The sequence below is a fragment of the Ischnura elegans genome, chromosome 1, assembly GCF_921293095.1.
Source record: "Ischnura elegans chromosome 1, ioIscEleg1.1, whole genome shotgun sequence".
NCBI lineage: Eukaryota > Metazoa > Arthropoda > Insecta > Odonata > Coenagrionidae > Ischnura > Ischnura elegans.
Genome location: NC_060246.1, coordinates 67,733,183 through 67,753,244, shown reverse-complemented (window position 1 = coordinate 67,753,244; position 20,062 = coordinate 67,733,183). Strand labels below are relative to the sequence as shown.

Here is a 20,062-nt window from a genome sequence, read left to right as displayed (position 1 = left end):
TCTCGTTATTTTAATACAATCCCACCAGAATCTTAAAAACTTACTGAGGTACCGAAGTCTATTTCGAGTTTTTTTTCTGATCCTTGTCAACATAACTCTTGTTTAATATTGGTCAATGGCACTCATTTTTCTAACACTATCTTTCTAGTTTAAAGTATACCGGGACTAGCCGCGGTGATAACTTTTACGGGAGTCACCCGCAATGCACAATCATGCGAAAGTTCCACAGAGAAAAAATCATTCACCTTGACCGGGATTCAAACCCGGATCCCCCGATTTTAAAGCACTCGACCGGAAATCGGGGGATCCGGGTTCGAATCCCGGTCAAGGCGAATGATTTTTTCTCTGTGGAACTTTCGCACGACTATCTTTCTACGTTTTCCAAAATCTGGAGTCATCTTTCTCATGGACTTGTTACTTTGGTACCAGACTCTTGCCTGTGTTGTTTTGTTAATTTTTATTTTATCTATCATCTCTCCTTCAGTTCAGATAGTTGTTTTCCTGGATGTGGGGAAATACGTACATATTATACTTTTTTAGTTATATAGTTCTTCTTTGATTGTGATGCACTCACTTTATTTTACCAGTTTTTCAAAGACTTTTTTTGTCTTAAATCTATTGGATGTGGGAAAGGTTATATGGAGCTATAATTCCATGTCTTAGTAAACATATTTATCAGAAAGGATATATGAATGTAATAGGTATATTACATATAAACTAATTTTTATCAGTGCTTTTCAAGTTATATTTCCCTTTCTGTAGGTAGAGAAGTCAATAATTCAAGATGCTAACAATAAAATAGTGATGTCAATAATGGATAAAATCATAGACGATGGTGCAGAAAAAGTTCCAGCAAAACAGCAAGTTGTGAGTGTTGAAAAAGAGGCTGTTGACAACTCTGGAAAACATAGCTACCAAGGCAATGCAGATGTTCAAAAGAAGAATGGAATAAATGAATCTCACAGGAATATAGAGGACTATGACATTTCTTGGAAAGAGAAAGATGTCGAGACGAGAGTTATGGAGTTAGAAGAAGAATTAAACAAAAAACTGGAGGCTGAAATGGAAGTTCAGATGCTGAAGTCACAGGAAGAACAAAAGAAGATGGAATATGAATCGCAGCTGAAAGAACTGAAAATGCTGCAAGAACAGCATATGGTAGAGAAAGAAACCCTGGAGAAAAAGGTTGGTTAAGTTTTAAAATGTGTCTTTTTAAATATGAGATCTTAATTACTATTCAGTTGTTGCACGATGCAGTGGAAGTTTGTTTTAGTGATTACAGTATATAGAAAGAATTGGGTTATAAAGATGGATTGGGCGTGTGCTGCTGAAAGGCCTGTGATTAACGTAAAAAAATGTGGATACAGCTAGGTGAATAGTACGTGCTCGTTTTACGCTCTTCTGTGGCATCCCACCCCTGGCTCGCCCGGATACAAAATAGAACTGGGGGGAGAAGCTTCACAAAAACAAAAGAAAATATATAAATCCGCATGGATCCCTCCCGCATGGGACCTACGGGACAAACCTATGTCACTCTCTTCGTACAATTTACAGAAATTAAATATATTCCCCTTCTTTGGAAATAATTGCGGGTGGGGGGTTCCCGATTCAACCTGATAGGTAACGTTTGGACGCTTATGCACTCTTCCACAACACATTCACAGAAAGAAAAATGACCGGGGCGAAAGGAATGGCGAGGGATATTTTTTCTTAAGATGACCCGTGAAGGAGTTAAAACAAAAACACTTACTCAACACTTTCAGCGAAACAAAATATAATTCAAACATTAAAACTGCATGTAACAAAACAAAAAAGAAACCCTCTTATAAACAAGAGATGTATGAGTTGGTGGAAACAATTTATGACACATCAATGATAAAAAACTAGAGATGGGTCGAATAGCAGATTTCTCGAATTCGAATATCGAATTCGAATATTAAATCATTGCTCGAATATTCGAATACCTCGAATTTCGAATACCTCGAATACTAAATGATGAATGCTGGAATGTTTGACTCGGTTGCCTATGCAGCAGGCAACTCAAGATTTTGGGGAGTAATTTTGATTTACCTTAAAGGATTCGAACAGGAATTTAGCTGATTAATGAATATTTTAATTTTATGGAAACAATTGGGCATATAATCAATTCAACTAACATCGCTTTACCCCCACTTCTGCTGCCAAGTGCTAGCTGACAATCTGAGGCATTTTGCAAAATACAAGCTCTTTTCCACCGGATTTTCTTCAATTATTTTCAGTCCATCTTTGGGAGTTCTCACGAGATAAGAAGATGAATTGGAATTGCTATCAGGGAGAAACCAAATATTCTGTGAAAATATCCCTTTGTCTGGGACTGTAAAAATAAAGATTTATAGCACCACTCATTAATTGTAACTTGATATATGTTTTCGGAAAAAAATACCGCATCAACTTCCGAGAAGCTCTGCTGCTCATATCGAGTTTCGCCAGAATGCTAGGTCTCCGTCGTATTTTGACATTTATTTCTTTGCGTAAAATGCTTAAATAAACTCAGAAATACGTCGTGTTTGGTCTTATTCTTTTTGAAATTACGCGCACATTACTAATATTTCAATTCAATAAAGGTGTAACATCAATTGACGAAAGTTATTCTTAGACACCTTTTGTGCTAATAGATGACTCATGCAGCGGTTGACCTCCACAGAAATGGAGAACTTCGAAGCTGGTAGGAAAAAAAAGGTCAGTGGGGGAGGAAAGGGAGGGCCGGAAACACGTTTCTATTGTTCTCGTGTAACCCGGTATTTTTTCGAAGATAAGGTCTTCGTAATATGATCCCTGCGCGAGCTGTGACCTTTTTTATTTCGAAGAAGAGGAAAGCCTCAGATGGGTGGGCTAGTGCTGAATGGAGAGGGATACCGGATCTTGGGAAATGCGCTAATGTAAGTATCCCACGGTACTCACACAGCAGTTGACCTCCAGAAATGGGTAACTTCGAAGCAGGTAGCCAGAAAAAGGTCAGTGGGTGAGAACAAGGGGGAGGGCGTGAAACACGTTTTTACTGTTCTCGTAACTCGATATTTTTTTCGAAGCAGGGGTCTTCGTAATGCGATCCCTGCGCGAGCTGGGACCTTTTGTTTGATTTCGGAGAAGAGGAAAGCGTCAGAGTGGGTGAGGCGAGTGCTGAATGGAGGGGGATAGCGGATCGTGGGAAATGCCCTAAGGTTGCTATCCCACGGCACTGAGGTTCTCCTGGTGGGGGGAATCGGGGATTTTCGGATTTTTTCACCCAACCATTTTCGTTTCCCCTCGTCGAACTCTTTTCACCGCTAAAATCCACGAATTTGATGTAATTCGTCAACTTGCGTAAAACGGCGCTGCGAGCACTAAATGACTACAGTTCTCTACATTTTTCCGAGTCAACTACCAACGACGTGCGTGCGACAGTGTATGACGCGTAATTCAAAGTATTCGAGGTATTCGAGGCGGTACTTTTCGCATGACTATTCGAAACCTCGAATATCGAATACTTTCTAATATTCGAGGTACTCGAGTATTCGCGGATACTATTCGCACATCTCTATAAAAAACACAACAATACAACTTGATTTTCAAGATGAAATAATTGAAATAGCAAATGATAACAACAAAATATAGTTTGGTTGTGAACACGTAAATAATGATACACTTTTTAATTATTTCTTGATAGGGGAGGTAAATGAAAGTCCATCCCAATGAGTGTTATTTTTACTTTGGTGATTAATTTCACTTTCACTGAGTTACTGATGCGTTTCATGACTGTCTGTCTTGAAACTGGGCAGAAGACAAGAGGGGGCTTTCGGGGGGGATAGTTGCGATCTTACTTGACCGTTGTCCGTGGTTAGACCAGGTTGGATCCAGCAAACTCTCGTTCCCTTTACTGCACACTCCTCTTTCTCCCTTGTTGGAGGAAGCTGCATCCGGAACGGAGGGAATGCATCCTCTTTAGCTGGTCCTTGCTCCTTCGGACAGGGGGGGGTCTCTTATTTCAGACATGTTCTTCTGGAACCAATCAGTTGCGTGATTTGTTAGGCCCCTCGTCTTCTCTGCCGTGTCGCACCCAAATTCGAGCATGGGCTCCGCCCGACACTCACTTCAAAATTGTTCTTTTCTTCCACGCGCACAACCTTTTATAATAACCCAACGCACAAGAGGGAGGAGGAACACGTTATTCACGGGAAAAACCCGAGTTCCCGTCCTCCCAAACACACTCACACAACACTCATAATCTTACATAACCGACATTCATCCCCACTTATGCGTACACACTTTCCTCCACGGGCCGTGGTCTGGGGGGGTGGGAAAGTTTAGCGGAACGGAGCGGGTAGGGAAATGAATGCGCCGAATTGAATGGCACCTCGTAAATGGTGTCTGAACCATTACACTTCAGAGCGATGCATAACTAATTAACTTGAATGTAAACCATTTACTGGTGATAGCGAAAATAATAACTCAAAATCAGATGTACAAAGTTTATTTTGCCATCCACTAAACGTCTAAGCATCATGAGTACAATACATGTAACCACACTGTTTAACCCTTTTACTGCCACCGGGCCAATATATCGGCCCTCGCTGGTTGAGCGAAAACTGCCAGGGGCTGATTTATCGGACCAAATTATTTCACTTTTTTTCGTGACTGTGGCCTTTTCAACAGCTGTAATTTATGTAAACCCCCATAATCTATCCATGGTTATAAGATGTAAATATAGCATAAGAATTGGAAAAAAAATCTAGACGTATTAAATAAAATTAAGTACAGCAGACTCCCGATTATCCGGCTGCGGTTTATCCGGGTTGTGGATTATCCATGCATGATTTTGCTTTCTCGCTCAATTTTTTCCGCGATATTTATAAAAAAAATTGGATGCAAAATCATCGGAATTACGGCATTAATGCTAGGATACACTGGCCTTATTACTTCCGCTGGAATCCCCATAGTAAAACGGAAGCAGTTACGTGCTAACTGCATTCACGGGAGCACAGTGTTCCTGTTTTCCAAGCCTCACAGTGCGCGACCGTGCTCCTTGATCACGGATACACGTCGTGCAGCAGTTGTAACCCGGGCAACTTGTGCAAGATGGGACTGCATGGCGTGGTGCCTGAGGGTGTAGTTTCTGACGTTGAGCAGTGGTTTTGAAGCATTCGTGTAGAAGCACTTTTCTGTATCTGTGATATCACAGCCACGGATGTGTGGTTTTCGAAACCAGGCCTCACATGGAGCATTAATAATACTAACACAACCACGTTATCGCCGCTAAAAGGATCGCGAAGTGGCGAAGTAAGCTCTCAATTAATCCGGGAAGCACTCTTAAATAACAGAATAACTGCAGAAATAATAATATATTGTTTGTTTTACGTAAATTATGAACAATACAAGATATTTAAGTGAAAGTTCGGATTATCCGTGTTTTTCAATTATTCAAGCTCTCTCTCCCCATCAGTAGCCCGGATAATCAGGAGCGTACCGTAGCTGAAAAATTTTTAAATCTGAAATGTTGCTAATTCCGGAAAATAGCCTTGGCAGTCTTCGTACATCCCACCTGAAATGGGCTGGTGGTAAAAGGGTTAAATTGCATGGTATTTCTACACTGAATGTCATCCAGGGTTGCAGGCATAATCTTTATGAAATATCCACTGCATTAGGACCATCACAGTTTCTCTGGAGAGAAGACAGCCTGCGCTATGGTCTGTCTGTTGTTAATAGGGGGCAGGGTTGAGATTTCACCAAGGCCTCGAGCGAGACTGATTGGCACGGAGCCGGGGCTTAGCAGATATCTCACCACGAAATTATGTGTTTTCTAGCACTATTGTTGTTAGCTTTAAATTAGAAAGCTGGATGTGCCACATCTATCTTATGAATAGTCCAAGCATTGCCTTAGTATCAAAAACTTTTCTATGCCATACTGCCGACTCATAGCCTGCCACATGGCATGATTATCAGCCAAATTTAGGTGTTGTTTTAGCGGTAAATGTTGCAAAATCGTAGTCAAATGCTCTTTTTTGAATGAGAACTGATGTATGCTAAATTGCTTGGATTGTGAGAAAAGAGATTGATGTAATATTGATGGTGAATGTGATTTTGGGGATACCTAATTTATTAGTGCATCATTTTTAGGTGCTCATTGGCTATGTAAAGGTTATTTTACATTCTATCTCGACAATTATATGATATTGTTCTATTTGATTTTTCAGGTGGAGGAAAAAGATGCTCATTTAAATAAGTGTAATGTGAAAGTGAAAAAGCTGGAGGAGGAGTTGAAAGGTCTCATGTTTCAGTTCCAAGAGTTGGAGTCCACAAACTTGAAGATTTCAGAAAAGCTCACTGCTCAAGATGTAGAAATACAAGGACTTCAGGAGGTATGCTGGCTCATCCTTATAGAAGTAGTTTGTTTTGTTTACCTTCATTGGTTTGCTTTTATGCTTGGCATTTGCATTTTTTAAGGAATTCTATTTTGCCTATAAATTTTAATGGCAACAGATTCTACAAACACCTGACCGTGGGTGAAGATTGGTATTGGATAGATTAACTCTAGTTTGAATTACTCATTATTCATCATTTGTTGCAGAATGATTTCGTATCCCACGAAAAATACTTTGAAATAATGAAATAAATTCATTACCACTGGAGTATGCATAAGTAGACCCATATGCAAAATGAGAATTGCCTATGTTTTGTAGTAGTTATTCTAATAGTATTTATTTACTGTGATAGTTGTGTTTTGTAGCCACCAAATTGGTAAATGATAAGTGGCTTCTTAAAGAGGGTATTGCTGAATGGAAGTTTGAGATATAAGATTCCCTGGAATAAGTTGTAATAAAATGAGTGGCACTATATTCTCGGTAATTGTCTGCCTGGATCTCAACATTAGTAACTTATTTGAGACATAACTGCAATTGAATATTCTCAGCCAATTGTAATCAAATTCAATAAATTGTGATTTCAATGTTCTTTAATATGCATGCTTAGGAAAGTTGTGAACTTTTGAAATAGAGGTTTCATGATTACGGTGGTAATTTCGAAATAATGATGCAGTAAGTGTGGCACTCACCAAAGGTGTTGTGTATTTCATTGATCTTATTTGAATTGTTGGAAAAATTAATATTGAAAATGAGATTCATTGAATATTCCTCATCTTAGAAAATTGGATGAAAGATCCCATTGTAGATGCAGTTTAGTAATGCTAACCATTCTTCAATCTTATAATACTCATTTTTATTTTTTATGAATACATAGTATTTTCAATAAACTGAGATTTTTTCATGAAATAAACGATAGAGAAGCTTGAAGAGTAGAAGAGAGGTTTATTTTCTTGCCCAAGGTGAACAAATGTTTATTTTTTGGGTGTCCTTCGACGTTTCTCACTAGTAAATAGGTTTTTGCTCAGCAACTGATATAGAGGAGGTTAAATGCTTTGAATTACCCATCTGAAATGATGCTTTTCTTCCTTTTTCTTAATACGAATGAAGTTCGAAATCAGATTTCTTACTGCCAGTTTCAGAGCCATGGAAAAGTAATGATTCTGTGCAATGGAAAAGTTGATTTAAAAAGTATCTACCATTACTAATTACATTTTTGCTATGAACATTTCACCTTATTTTCATTAAAGCTATGTTAAAAACTATCAATTTTTGAATTTTGCCCTGACTTAAGCCCAAAAAAAAATCACTCCCAATTTTCCATTGGAATCCCCATTTTATCTTTTCGTTCAATTTGGCACTCGTTAATGACATCTGATTTATATAAAATAATGAGTGGGGTGTGAGAGCAAGAATTTTTGTGAAATAATCTTTTATTTTGTGAAATAAGGGACACCTTTATGTATGAATATTATTTGTGATTTTCAGGTGGAAAAGGAATTGACAAAAAAGTTAGAAATGCAGATTTTGAAAGAACTCCAAAGTGGAAACGAAGAGGATGATAAGCCTATATCTCTTTCATCAAATGATGGAGAAAAAGATGAATCTGATAATTTACATGATGAGAAAAATGAAATGAACGAGGAAATTGCTGAATTTAATTCTGTGCAAAAAAAATTAGGAGAAGTATCTGAGCAGTATGAAGCAGCTCAGCATCTCCTTCAAGAAAAAGAAGCTGAAATAAAAGACTTCAAGTTGGAGGTCAAGCTTACTGTCCTGTACTTGATTGTGATGATTCTTTGAAAATTTCATTTCATGAGGGTGGCATTTTATTCTATTGGCTCTGTGTGTTTTCATTGGTAATGTTGATTATGATTTAGAGTTGTTCTCATTAAACATTAATGTCTTTATTTTGTAGATTGACAAATTGTCATGTTGCCTTGACAGAGTAAAATTACAAAATGAGACTTTAATTTTGGAACTTAAGAAAAAAGAAGAAGAAAATGAAATCCTTTCAATGAAGGAAGTTTCACAGGTTGGTATCACATTTAAATGTAAACAGACCCTTGCTCCCATTTGTTTAATTTTGAGTGGCTTATTTTTGTTCTACTTAATTGCTAGATTCCATATATTTTATCTTTTTCTTTCTGATGAGGTAAAGTTGGATGAAAATTGTTTCCATTTTTTATAATAATGTTTGGCTATGTGTACGTAGCAACCTCGACTTGAGGATGACACTCGTAGTGCAAACTATGGTCAATGTTTATTTGAGTAAAACCAAATATCTTTAACCGTCATTTGGTCACGTCAGTTCATATTGACCCAATTGGACTTTCTTTGATGATTTTTTGGATAAAATAATGCCTTTCGTAATTGAAACTTTATCTAGTTTATTATTTCTTGTAATTCTACCGCTGAGTAAAGTTGGATTTTCAAGGTATTGCTTTGTTTTGCTTCAACCGATGTTTTGACCTGACACGGCCATGAGCGTATCAGACTTTTTCCGCCTCTGACTAGTTGCTTTATTCTGTTTAAGTCTGATATTAGTGTGTTTTATATAGCAGGCTGATTTCTTCAAATGCTGTAAAGCTCAACACATTTCCCTCTTTTTATAAAATTCATGTTTCTACCTATGTTCTCTTCAATAATATTGATACTGTTTTTTAGGCATAGGCCATAATTTATGTTATGTTTATTGCGTGTCTAACTGAAAATTTAACAATAAAAATGTATAAACGTTATTTGAACATCTTACTTAGTTAGTAGCAGTAAAATGACACCGATATATTGATTAAAATTTTTGTAAATCGCAATAAATTCAGCTCGGGTCACAATGACCTGACGTGGCCAGTTACGTAAGTTTTGGGGTTTGACCAGTTAAGGGTTAAGTGACTGATAAATAAAATTTGGACTTAGTTAAACAACTGTTCCCATACAATGAGGAAAATTTACATTATAAATCAGTAATAATATTTTATTTGGAATAGTTTTTTTGCCAGTTAAGTTTTTAATATAAAAAAACAACTTATTGGTTGGTTGTCATCAGAATACATATTACTTGTGTTTTGTCATTTCTTAACTCCTTGTACTGAAAATGGCTCTCATATTATTAATATTATTTCTATATTTGTAGCCTCAACCAATCAGTAAATTGCCTGCAGAGCCCAATAAATGCATTTTCGAAATGCACATGGATTGCATCTTGATATCTGATGAAGGAATGACAGGGTTAAAAAGAGTTGGAAAATCCTCATCCTCTGCACCACCTGATGTATTCATAACCTGGTCTTTTTTTGACCAAGAAGCAGCTTACAGTCCTTTACGCCAAGGACCTGAAGTTCAGCTGAATTGCTCATATGATTACACCATTTCCATTAAATCAGGGCTGTTTCAATATTTGGATGAGGTAAAGTATTTTAAAAATGTGCTTATGTAACTTTAAACTTCAACTTAACTTTGGCAGTATAGTTTGTCCAACCTTGAAGGACTGTTTATGATACTATCCATTTTCTTTATTCAATACATTTCCTTATTAATGACATTTACAAATATGGGAAATATATGTTTAGTGCTGTCTGTGTCTATTTCCATATGACTTTTGAGTATGTACCTTTATCTTAAGGAAATTTCATTATCCATCCCACTTTTAGTTTCTGAGCTCAGAATAATTACTGTTCATGCAAAAAGTTGGGATACCCAAGATTGAAGTGTTGCATCTTGGAAACTATAGGGTTGATAGTACTAAAATAAACTGGGATAAAGGGAATTTATTATTGTGTTTCCTCAGTATCATCAGAAAGTCATCCTTACATCAACAATATTTTCATCTGGCTTTCTTTGAAGAAAGTTATGGTTCTTGACTCTTGGAAAACAGTTACTCCACGGTGAATGCTATTTTCTCAATAACTTCTCAATGTATTGACATGAGGTTTCATGCAATGAAGGAACAGAATCCTATAAATGCATGTCTTAGAGAAGAACTTAATACATAATACATAGTTTTATTATTACCAAAAATTGTTGCTAGAGAAAACCAAAAACATGCAAATTTTTGCTACTAACGAAATAATCGCCATTTACTCACATTTTTAAGTATTAATTCATAATTTCATCAAATATCCAAGACATTTACAATACATCACTTTAAAATTGGCAAATTTAAACTAATGTAATGCCGTTTTGGTGGTGAAAATAGCATCCTATTTCAATTTCTTCGTCATTACCTGAAAAATATTGAATGTAATTGTATTTTTTTTTGGAAAAGTTAAGTTTAAAACTGAATGAAAACTCAGTTAATCAGTTCTATCCGTATTACTTCCACTTGTATCTATGCAAATAAATTAGGTGGCTCCCTACAGTGTGAGCGCATCAACATCCACGTTGAAAAAAGGAAGTTGAAGTCATGCTTCATTGCAGATAGAAGTATCCTAAGCATGTCTACTGAACACTCATTGTCTCTCAAATAAACATTGGAATCCAAGACAATGAGATATTTTTGAGCTCGATCACAATTTTGATCATGGAAAACATGTAATGCAATCATGACTGTTAGATCGAAGATTAAATGAATACTAAGGATGAGTGGTTTCTTAAATTTTTTCAGTTCTCTGTTCTTGACACTCGGTTTTAAAGATGAACTTTTATCATCTGAATTAGTGGCAAATTTAAATAAACAACCACAAGAAGTGAATGAAAATAATTTCACTAGAGATGAAAATTAGCAGGAAAGCTCTGTAAAAAAAACTTAAGATCTCCATAATTTTATTTGCCAATCAAAAAAGTTTAAATAACACCAAATTCAAATCCTCCCCACCATTCCAAGCCAGTTCCAAAGTACTGACTTTATGCGATCAGTTCCCGATACCGGTTCCATAGGCCTTAATATTTTCTCTTAATATTTTGTGGTATGATATTAAGTTCAGCGGGTTAAAATACATAATTATTAAGGTTGCTCTCCAATTAATGTTTTTATTTCATCAGTTCAACAAACCCCATTTGAAAATAATTAATGTTTATCTAAAAGCCTCTGATATATGGACATTGGATCTCATTGTCAAATAAATCATCGATGAGGGGTATTGCATGTCACTGAGATGCCGTAGAAAGAAATTATCCCCATTACCCCACACCCTTGAACAACAACCTTTAGTCACCCCTATATTTGATATTAGATTGTGTGTGTACACTTACTGTTTTTAGTAATTTTGTTCTTCTGCTAATTAATTCAGGAAACTCTACTTGTTGAAATGCATGCTGCCATTGAGGACATGAGTGTACCTGTTGCTAAAGGAATTATTTCATTTCGAGAGTGCCTGAATTATCCTGGAAGAATGATTTGCCAGTGTGCCCATTTGATTTCTGTGGCAGAAAAATATGTTGATGAGAAAGGGAGATGGGATTCTGGCAGCAGTTTCAGAGGTAACATTGCATGCATTTAGATGTGTCCATTATTCTGAGGGGAATGGTGTTATGGCACAGTTTTTTAACACTGCAACTGCATCGTTTAATGGAAGTATTTTGTTTTTTATACCTTAAAACATTTTTTTTAATTTCTAAATTTTGAAACATTACTTTTGTATCTTAAGTATTCTCTATAAAATTATTCCTAATAGGGTGAGTTCCTATTAATTTTTTATTGCTTAAATCGAAAGAGTATTACTCCTGGATTACTTATTTCACGCTTTTAGATTTTTAAATAACGATAACTATTTTTTGCGATTAAATGAAAAGTGAACATTTTCAAGTGCCCGAAAACGCAACGGCCAAGTATGAATAATGGGAAAACTCCGTGTGACGTCATTCTGGTTCCCGCTGCCGCAAGTGAGGTGACCTTGGGGCGAGGCTTTGAGCGCTGATACGATGCAGGATGCTAGCAGGTAGTGGAGTACCCTGCTAGCTGGTAGCACTTGGCTTAAATAATGATTATTAATACCTTATCAAACGAAGAAAACTTTCCGACCTTAGCCAGTTTTAATAGGTGATTATTAAGACACGTTTCCCTGATCTCTGTGCCTCATGCATGCATTGGTAATCTCAGGCAATGTAAAACTCTTATCTACTCGTATAGAAACTAGGTCCCTGTGACGTCACGTGGAGTGGCATCGCATGGGTGCCAATCTGGCCTTTTTCAAATGAGGATAAAATTGACCATTGCCATTCGTTTAAACCGGTATTTCAAAAACCAAATAATTTGTATATTATGACTACACTAATGGTGGGTAACGAATCGCAATCAATGCCTTTCGTTTTCTTTCATGAAGGAAACTACCCTATTGCTGTCCATTTTGTGACTATTGGCATCTCCATTATCAAAACCAAGTATGAAAACAGAAGTTTAAGCAATTATCTTAGCATAAACATTTGAAAAATGTCTTCCTCATTGTAATGGAATCCTGTCTCTCAATGAAGATATTGCAGACAGTTATTCTTCAACATCATTTACCCCTGAAAGAGTCCACAGAATGGCATCTTTCCTCCTTCAATTTCAGTAGGGCATGGTATACCAACATTGTTTGACCCCAGTCCAAGCTTTTCTACAGTTATGTGCTTTCAGATTTGTCTTCTGACTATCGGAGAGCTGCCCATCTCTCATGGCTGCTTGCTGGTATTTAGTATCCATGTGGCAGGTTGGGCCTTAGTCAACCAGAACAAATGATTCAAAGTTAATTTTGCGAAAATTCTATATCCCTACCAGACCAAAGAATTCACTTGGAAGACACCGAAAGCTAGGGAATAGAAGCCACCCACTCTTCCTTGCAAACCAAAATTTCCAATGACCAAACCATTCAGGGGCGGATCCAGGATTTTTTTCTGGGAGGGGCACAAGCAAGGCCGTATCCAAGATTTTGTTCTGGGTGGGGCACAAGGATACCTCGTAATACAAAATGAACACAATGATAATGGGACCGTATTAAAAACCTTGCATATTTTTGAGGGTCTGGGGGGGGCACGTGCTCCCGTGCCCCCCCCCCCCCTGGATCCGCCTATGAAACCATTGGTAAGCAAATTACAGATTCGAAGAAAGAAGATTCTGTAATCCAAGTGCAATTGTTTTCTCCCACTGAACTCACAAATATTCCCTTCGTATGTCTAAAAACCTCATTATGTTGTGGTTTAGGTTTACTGATTTCCCTTAGATTTATTGTGAGCCAAAGTTCTCAGAAAAAACTGTGTCATAATGTGTTCCCTGCTGATCCTTCCCTAGCTTTTTACCACTTGCTACAATCCTCACTGCCCAGAGACAGACCAACAAGTTGTCTGTGCATATTTGTTTTCTCATTCTGATGTAATTTTTGAGAGTAGGTTTTCATTATCCAATACACGAGCTGAGTGCTAGAGCTGTTTGGATTCATTCCTTCCTATCTCATTTTTATTACAGATACTGCCAATGAAGGACTTGAATTTGGAATTTTGCAATATCGTTTCAAAATAAACTGTGATCAAAAGTGGATTGGTCTCTATAAAAAGAATAAAATAAAAGAAAAATTGAAGTACGAGCAGCCAAAGGATCATTTTAAAAAAGGCATGTTTTGTTCCAGGCTATGACTTATAAACTATTTCTCTTTTGTCTGTATAATATTTAGCATCTTTTTGGTATTAAGGTTTGCCCATTGGTTTTCAGTGGATAAACTTCGTGTTTATGAATTCATGTACAGTAGAATCCTGATTTTGTTTTTCAGGCAGGACAATATTTTCAAAAACTAAATGAGGGCCTGTCCTTTTTTGAGGTTTTAGAGTCTGTAATGATTGAAATGTCTTTCTATGAATAAAATTAATAATTTTAAATAACTGAAAGGTATCACAGGCAACAGATAAGCAATAATAATAATATTTATTTGCCCAGGAGTCACAATACATTATGATACAAACTTAGTGTAAGTATATAGGGCACGTCAGAAAGAATTTGTGGATGATATTTTAAGAGTATTATACGTAATATCAATTAGCTTAAAAATAGTCCCTCTCAGAATACAAATTACTGTGGGCGTTTATCAAAATTAATGTTTCCATTTTTATGCATTTTATCATTGTCATTCTTTTTTTCACATAAAATAGCGGATATAAAAAATATCCTTCGATCAGTACTCATTCCATTAGCCATCCCTGTGTTGTTACCTGGGCTCCAGATGTTTACATTATGAAGTCAAATGATGTCATTCCACAAGGAAAGAATACTCTCACTCACCGTCGACAGCATGTCTGGGGAAACACTTCCTTGGTCTCTTCACAGTTCCTCCATGGTAACTGACCTTGGAATGGATTATAGAGAGGATCTTTGGGTGGAGTGCGCAAAAATTACTGTATAAGCGCGTGTAAGAGGCGCACCTCCCAGAAATTGCAGCCGAAAATGGGGGTGCGCCTCTTAAACAAACTTTTTATCTTCCCCCCCTCCCCTTCACCGGTCGCAAGTCCAAGGGGAACTGAGTGGCCTTAGTTTTTAGCGTGAGTCAGTCATCTGAAACCCTGGGTCAAAATCAAGCGGCAGGCAGGGGAGTTTCTCCCTTAGTGACGTATTTTTAAAATGCTCCTGTTTGAATTTCTTGTAAGCATTACGCCGTCACGTCGGTACCACAGAGGTGAACATGGAAAAGATCGTGCGGGGTGATTCGCTCCGGAGCGCGCGCTAAATTTACTGCCATGAGTGGGCATCCCGCGGCATTTATACTGCATCTAGTAATCGCTTATCAAACATAGAGAAACGCGTAGTTTTGAAGGACATACCTGGTTAATAGTCAACATCTATCTTGCCGAGCAATTTCCATTACGCTGAGCACCTGATTTTTCAAAAATCATCTTCAGATCCTAATATGAGGATTTTTGCAACTGAAAATTATATTGGTGTCAAAACCTGCGGTTTAAAAAATTCAAACGAGTGTGTTCATTGTTGGACTAAATAGTGGATAGAAGAAATCGGAAATGCTTATAAGTGAAGATCGCTGAAGGAGAGGTCGAGGGGAAGGAGCGCGCTCCCTCCCCTCCGTATTTCAAGCTACGACGCTATGAGCGAAGGAGCAAGGGAAGAACACGTCCGATATTACATGTGACGCCGTTGCCTTAAAAGCGAAGGGGCGAAGGCGCAGCAATGTGATATACGCAGTTCGCGTTGCCTGAAGTTTCCAGTCCATCTCGTCTTGTTTGAATGCGCTTATGTTACGCTTGTTTCTTCCGAAATTGTGCTGTTTGGACTATGTTGAATATTAGTAGCCTTGTTTTAACTATAAATCTTTGTGTCAATCAATTAGAGCTCAAAAAAATTAAATGCTATCAGATATACGTCGCGTTAGGTCTCATTCTTTTTAGAACCTCGTGCGTGTCATACCATTGCTGAAAGCTATAGAGATATCTTCGTACTCAGTAGGTGACTCACCTAGCATTTGACCTCCAGAAACTAGAATTGAACCTGGTAGAAAAAAAAGGTCAGTTGGTGAGATGGGGTAGGGATGAAACACGTTTCCATTGTTCCCCTGTAACTTGATATTTTCTTATTTTCCTGTGGGGTCTCAGAAAGGAAAAAAAAATGGCAGAGGCATTGGCCGGTGGAGGGCCGAGTGTGGTTCCGTCAAATCTACGATGTGGTGATTACCCTACAGCACCGAGATTGCCCTGATTGTGGTCCAATCTCTTGGGAAGGTTCATGCTATGTGCCTGTCGTGTTTTGCCTTAAAATTTTCCACGGCTGCAATTCTATTGCAATACTCCTGCGAGAGCTTTTAAACAAAATTGTTCGTGAGTAGGACTAGCAATGTAGAGCAACGGCGCATGCGAAGAGAGGATCGGAACTCTTTCTAACCCTCTCTCTCTTATGCCGCTATTGCCGCCGCAGTTATCAAAATTTCCTCTTTCAATTTAGTACTGTAAAAGGAAATTTCGATAACTGTCGAAATTCCAGGCATACGTCTGCAACACCGCACGATAGTATAAAAAATGCCGCAATTTTTTTTTATTTATAGCTTCGATCCTCAAAATAGGGGTGTGCCTCTTACACACGCTTATACGGTATTGGGCCTCCTCTTTTGAAAAGGGAAAGTAGAGGCTAAGGAGAGGTCGAGGGGAAGGAGCGCGCTCCCTCCCCTCCGTATTTCAAGCTACGACGCTATGAGCGAAGGAGCAAGGGAAGAACACGTCCGATATTACATGTGACGCCGTTGCCTTAAAAGCGAAGGGGCGAAGGCGCAGCAATGTGATATACGCAGTTCGCGTTGCCTGAAGTTTCCAGTCCATCTCGTCTTGTTTGAATGCGCTTATGTTACGCTTGTTTCTTCCGAAATTGTGCTGTTTGGACTATGTTGAATATTAGTAGCCTTGTTTTAACTATAAATCTTTGTGTCAATCAATTAGAGCTCAAAAAAATTAAATGCTATCAGATATACGTCGCGTTAGGTCTCATTCTTTTTAGAACCTCGTGCGTGTCATACCATTGCTGAAAGCTATAGAGATATCTTCGTACTCAGTAGGTGACTCACCTAGCATTTGACCTCCAGAAACTAGAATTGAACCTGGTAGAAAAAAAAAGGTCAGTTGGTGAGATGGGGTAGGGATGAAACACGTTTCCATTGTTCCCCTGTAACTTGATATTTTCTTATTTTCCTGTGGGGTCTCAGAAAGGAAAAAAAAATGGCAGAGGCATTGGCCGGTGGAGGGCCGAGTGTGGTTCCGTCAAATCTACGATGTGGTGATTACCCTACAGCACCGAGATTGCCCTGATTGTGGTCCAATCTCTTGGGAAGGTTCATGCTATGTGCCTGTCGTGTTTTGCCTTAAAATTTTCCACGGCTGCAATTCTATTGCAATACTCCTGCGAGAGCTTTTAAACAAAATTGTTCGTGAGTAGGACTAGCAATGTAGAGCAACGGCGCATGCGAAGAGAGGATCGGAACTCTTTCTAACCCTCTCTCTCTTATGCCGCTATTGCCGCCGCAGTTATCAAAATTTCCTCTTTCAATTTAGTACTGTAAAAGGAAATTTCGATAACTGTCGAAATTCCAGGCATACGTCTGCAACACCGCACGATAGTATAAAAAATGCCGCAATTTTTTTTTATTTATAGCTTCGATCCTCAAAATAGGGGTGTGCCTCTTACACACGCTTATACGGTATTGGGCCTCCTCTTTTGAAAAGGGAAAGTAGAGTACTGGGCATATATCAGGCTAACAATGGACTGGCCAGCGTAGAAATCAACAAGAAACATATCAAGGAAAAATATTCCCAGAAAACCATTGTACTCGCTGCCATCAGAGAATAACTAGAATAATTTAGTAATCGAATTATCATTTAATCGGTATGGGATGGTATTTGGAGGAGGCGACCGACAGCTAAGGTCATTTGTGCCATGAGGGAAGGGGTAGGTAAGGAAGGGTGGAGAGAACCTGGCGTCGGCTTTAGCCTGCTCTTAACGAAAGGCGCCAAGGGGGCTACGGCTTAACGTCCCATCCGATGGACGCAGTGTTGCGCTTGAAATGTCCTCCACACAACACTCAAGCAGGGATCGGGCAGTCTTTGTAAATTCTTTGCCGCTGCGGGATTTGAACCCGGGCCCACCAGGTGGGAAGCCAACACTCTAGCAACCGCACCAACCCGATCCCCTATCATTTAATCATTGAAGTCAAATTCAAGAAGTGGTTGATCAGGTAGTCATAGGTGATTTAGAAATTACGTACTTATCTCCATTAGATTGGATTCAATACAAAAAGTGTCCAGTGTTGGGATTAAAAGGGGGAGTAAAACATTATGTGGAGACATATCACCCGGCATGCATGTCAAAGGTCCTGACACTGTGTTTGTGGAAGAATTCCAATAAAGAAGTGTGACCCCATATATTCAATCAGCTCTTGCTGAAATTTCATGGGAATATTCTTGTCAATGAGCTAAAACTCAAAGATTTGAATAATTACTTGAATGATACTCATCTTCATGAAAGTGAAATTGGTTAAAATATCTTGTGAGTGAAAAATTTTTATGATCTTAAATTTGGAAAAATGTAGATTATGGAAGCACTAAGTGAGAATAATGTTTACATTTTTATAACAGGAAATGAATCGGAACCTCAAATAATAAATGTAAATGTGGAAACAAGTTAAATGTGAAAACTGTAAATCTGGATCTGACTGTACTGGTCCCCTTCACATTTTTTGTGACTGTATTTTGCATTTATCAGACTTTGTCAGCAGAGGTATCCAAGTAGCTCCAAGTAAAATACTGAAAATATTGATGAAATATTTACTGTCTTATTTTTTTATTTTCAAAGCTGTACATCACTACTTCAATATTAATATTGAAATTTTTTAATTAGCTTCATAATGTAAGATATATTATTCAAAGCATTTTTTTAAGTATAATATTGTGCTATATTTTAAAGTGTGCAATATTTTTGCATATGAAAACCTGTAGTGTTTTTAGTAGACATCTATTTACTATGAGGTGGTAAATTGAACTCACCCCATGACAACAGGTTGATATAGTAATGCTTAGTCAACTTCCTGAACTTAAAAAAATATTGATTTGAACATAGGCCTTTTTCCACATTTTTAGCGAAATATAGAAATTGAATTGAGTTAGATATTCCCTCTTCATCGTTATTTAATATGTTTGCAAACACATAATATGTCTATATAAGGTCTAACATTTTTCTACATCCATATGAAATTACTAGGTATCTGCCAGTATTAAATGGAATTATTTCCTTATAGCTCCTGGTATCAACAGAAGTGGAACATATACCAAAATATCCATTAAAAAAGTAAGTATGTGCATTTACAGATGCTTGAAAAATAAGGCAGTCAGATGAAATCGCTTCCATACAGCTAATAAATCTTCATTGGTAGACTAATGTTGGTTGTGAAAATGGCTTTCTAATTACAGACTAAGGGGGATTCATTGAGGTCCACATCCATTGAAGATGAATGCGACCAGCCAGATAATGATAATGCCAAATCAGAAAATATAATATTTCCTCCGAAACCAGCTCCAAGAAGCCTTAAGAATGCATCTTTTGATGAATCCACTGTAGCTCATGATAATGTTTCCAAGTTGCCTACTCCTCAAATTACCATTGAAGTGCATTCTTTACGCTTGCTATCTGAATGCTCAGTGGCAAAAGATCCGAATGTTCACCAACTATTTGTTGAGTACAGTTTCCTTGGTAAAGGAGGGGAAAATTTAGAAACGCCTGTGTCTTTGCCAAAGCCACAATCGAATGAGAAATTGAGCTTCAACTTCAAAAGAGGTGAGTACAATATGCCATATGATGATATAAGAAGTTTGACTGAAATAACAGAACCATAATAAATGAAAAGTAAGTGAAGAATGTGACATTAATTTTAAAACTCTTTGAATTTAGTATTTCCAATGGATCCGACTGAAAACACAATGGAAAGAAATATTTTAAGAAATATGATTCATATGAAAGGGAAAAGAAAAAATAAAGCAAGCCTTTTAGCTGAAGGCAAGGTTCGCTTTAATGTTGTTAGTGAGCCACTTTCAGATGATGATTCTGAGGCAGAATGCATCGATATTGGGTAAGTACCCATGTTTTAGTTTAAAAGTAGGAATGACCCACGTTTGTGTGATTATACCCAGTCTGTATTCATAGTGAGATAGTTAACAGCTTTATTGTTCTTTTTGTTAAATCGATAACCTCAGGTAAGGGTATTGAAATAGTACTTATGTAGACATTGAACTAATTTCAATTT

General features: G+C 37.6%; 1 protein-coding gene across 1 annotated transcript in view; it reads left to right on the top strand.

Moving 5' to 3' along the window:
- LOC124162752 (protein fantom-like) overlaps positions 1–20,062 on the top strand; it is a 36,841-nt gene that overhangs the window by 16,449 nt on the left and 330 nt on the right. Inside the window, exons 9-18 of the mRNA XM_046539392.1 lie at positions 763–1,185; positions 6,210–6,374; positions 7,863–8,135; positions 8,293–8,409; positions 9,508–9,780; positions 11,603–11,792; positions 13,753–13,896; positions 19,061–19,110; positions 19,233–19,596; positions 19,711–19,888. Coding sequence (XP_046395348.1) covers positions 763–1,185; positions 6,210–6,374; positions 7,863–8,135; positions 8,293–8,409; positions 9,508–9,780; positions 11,603–11,792; positions 13,753–13,896; positions 19,061–19,110; positions 19,233–19,596; positions 19,711–19,888 — 2,177 coding nt within the window. The remainder of the gene's footprint in view (positions 1–762; positions 1,186–6,209; positions 6,375–7,862; positions 8,136–8,292; positions 8,410–9,507; positions 9,781–11,602; positions 11,793–13,752; positions 13,897–19,060; positions 19,111–19,232; positions 19,597–19,710; positions 19,889–20,062) is intronic.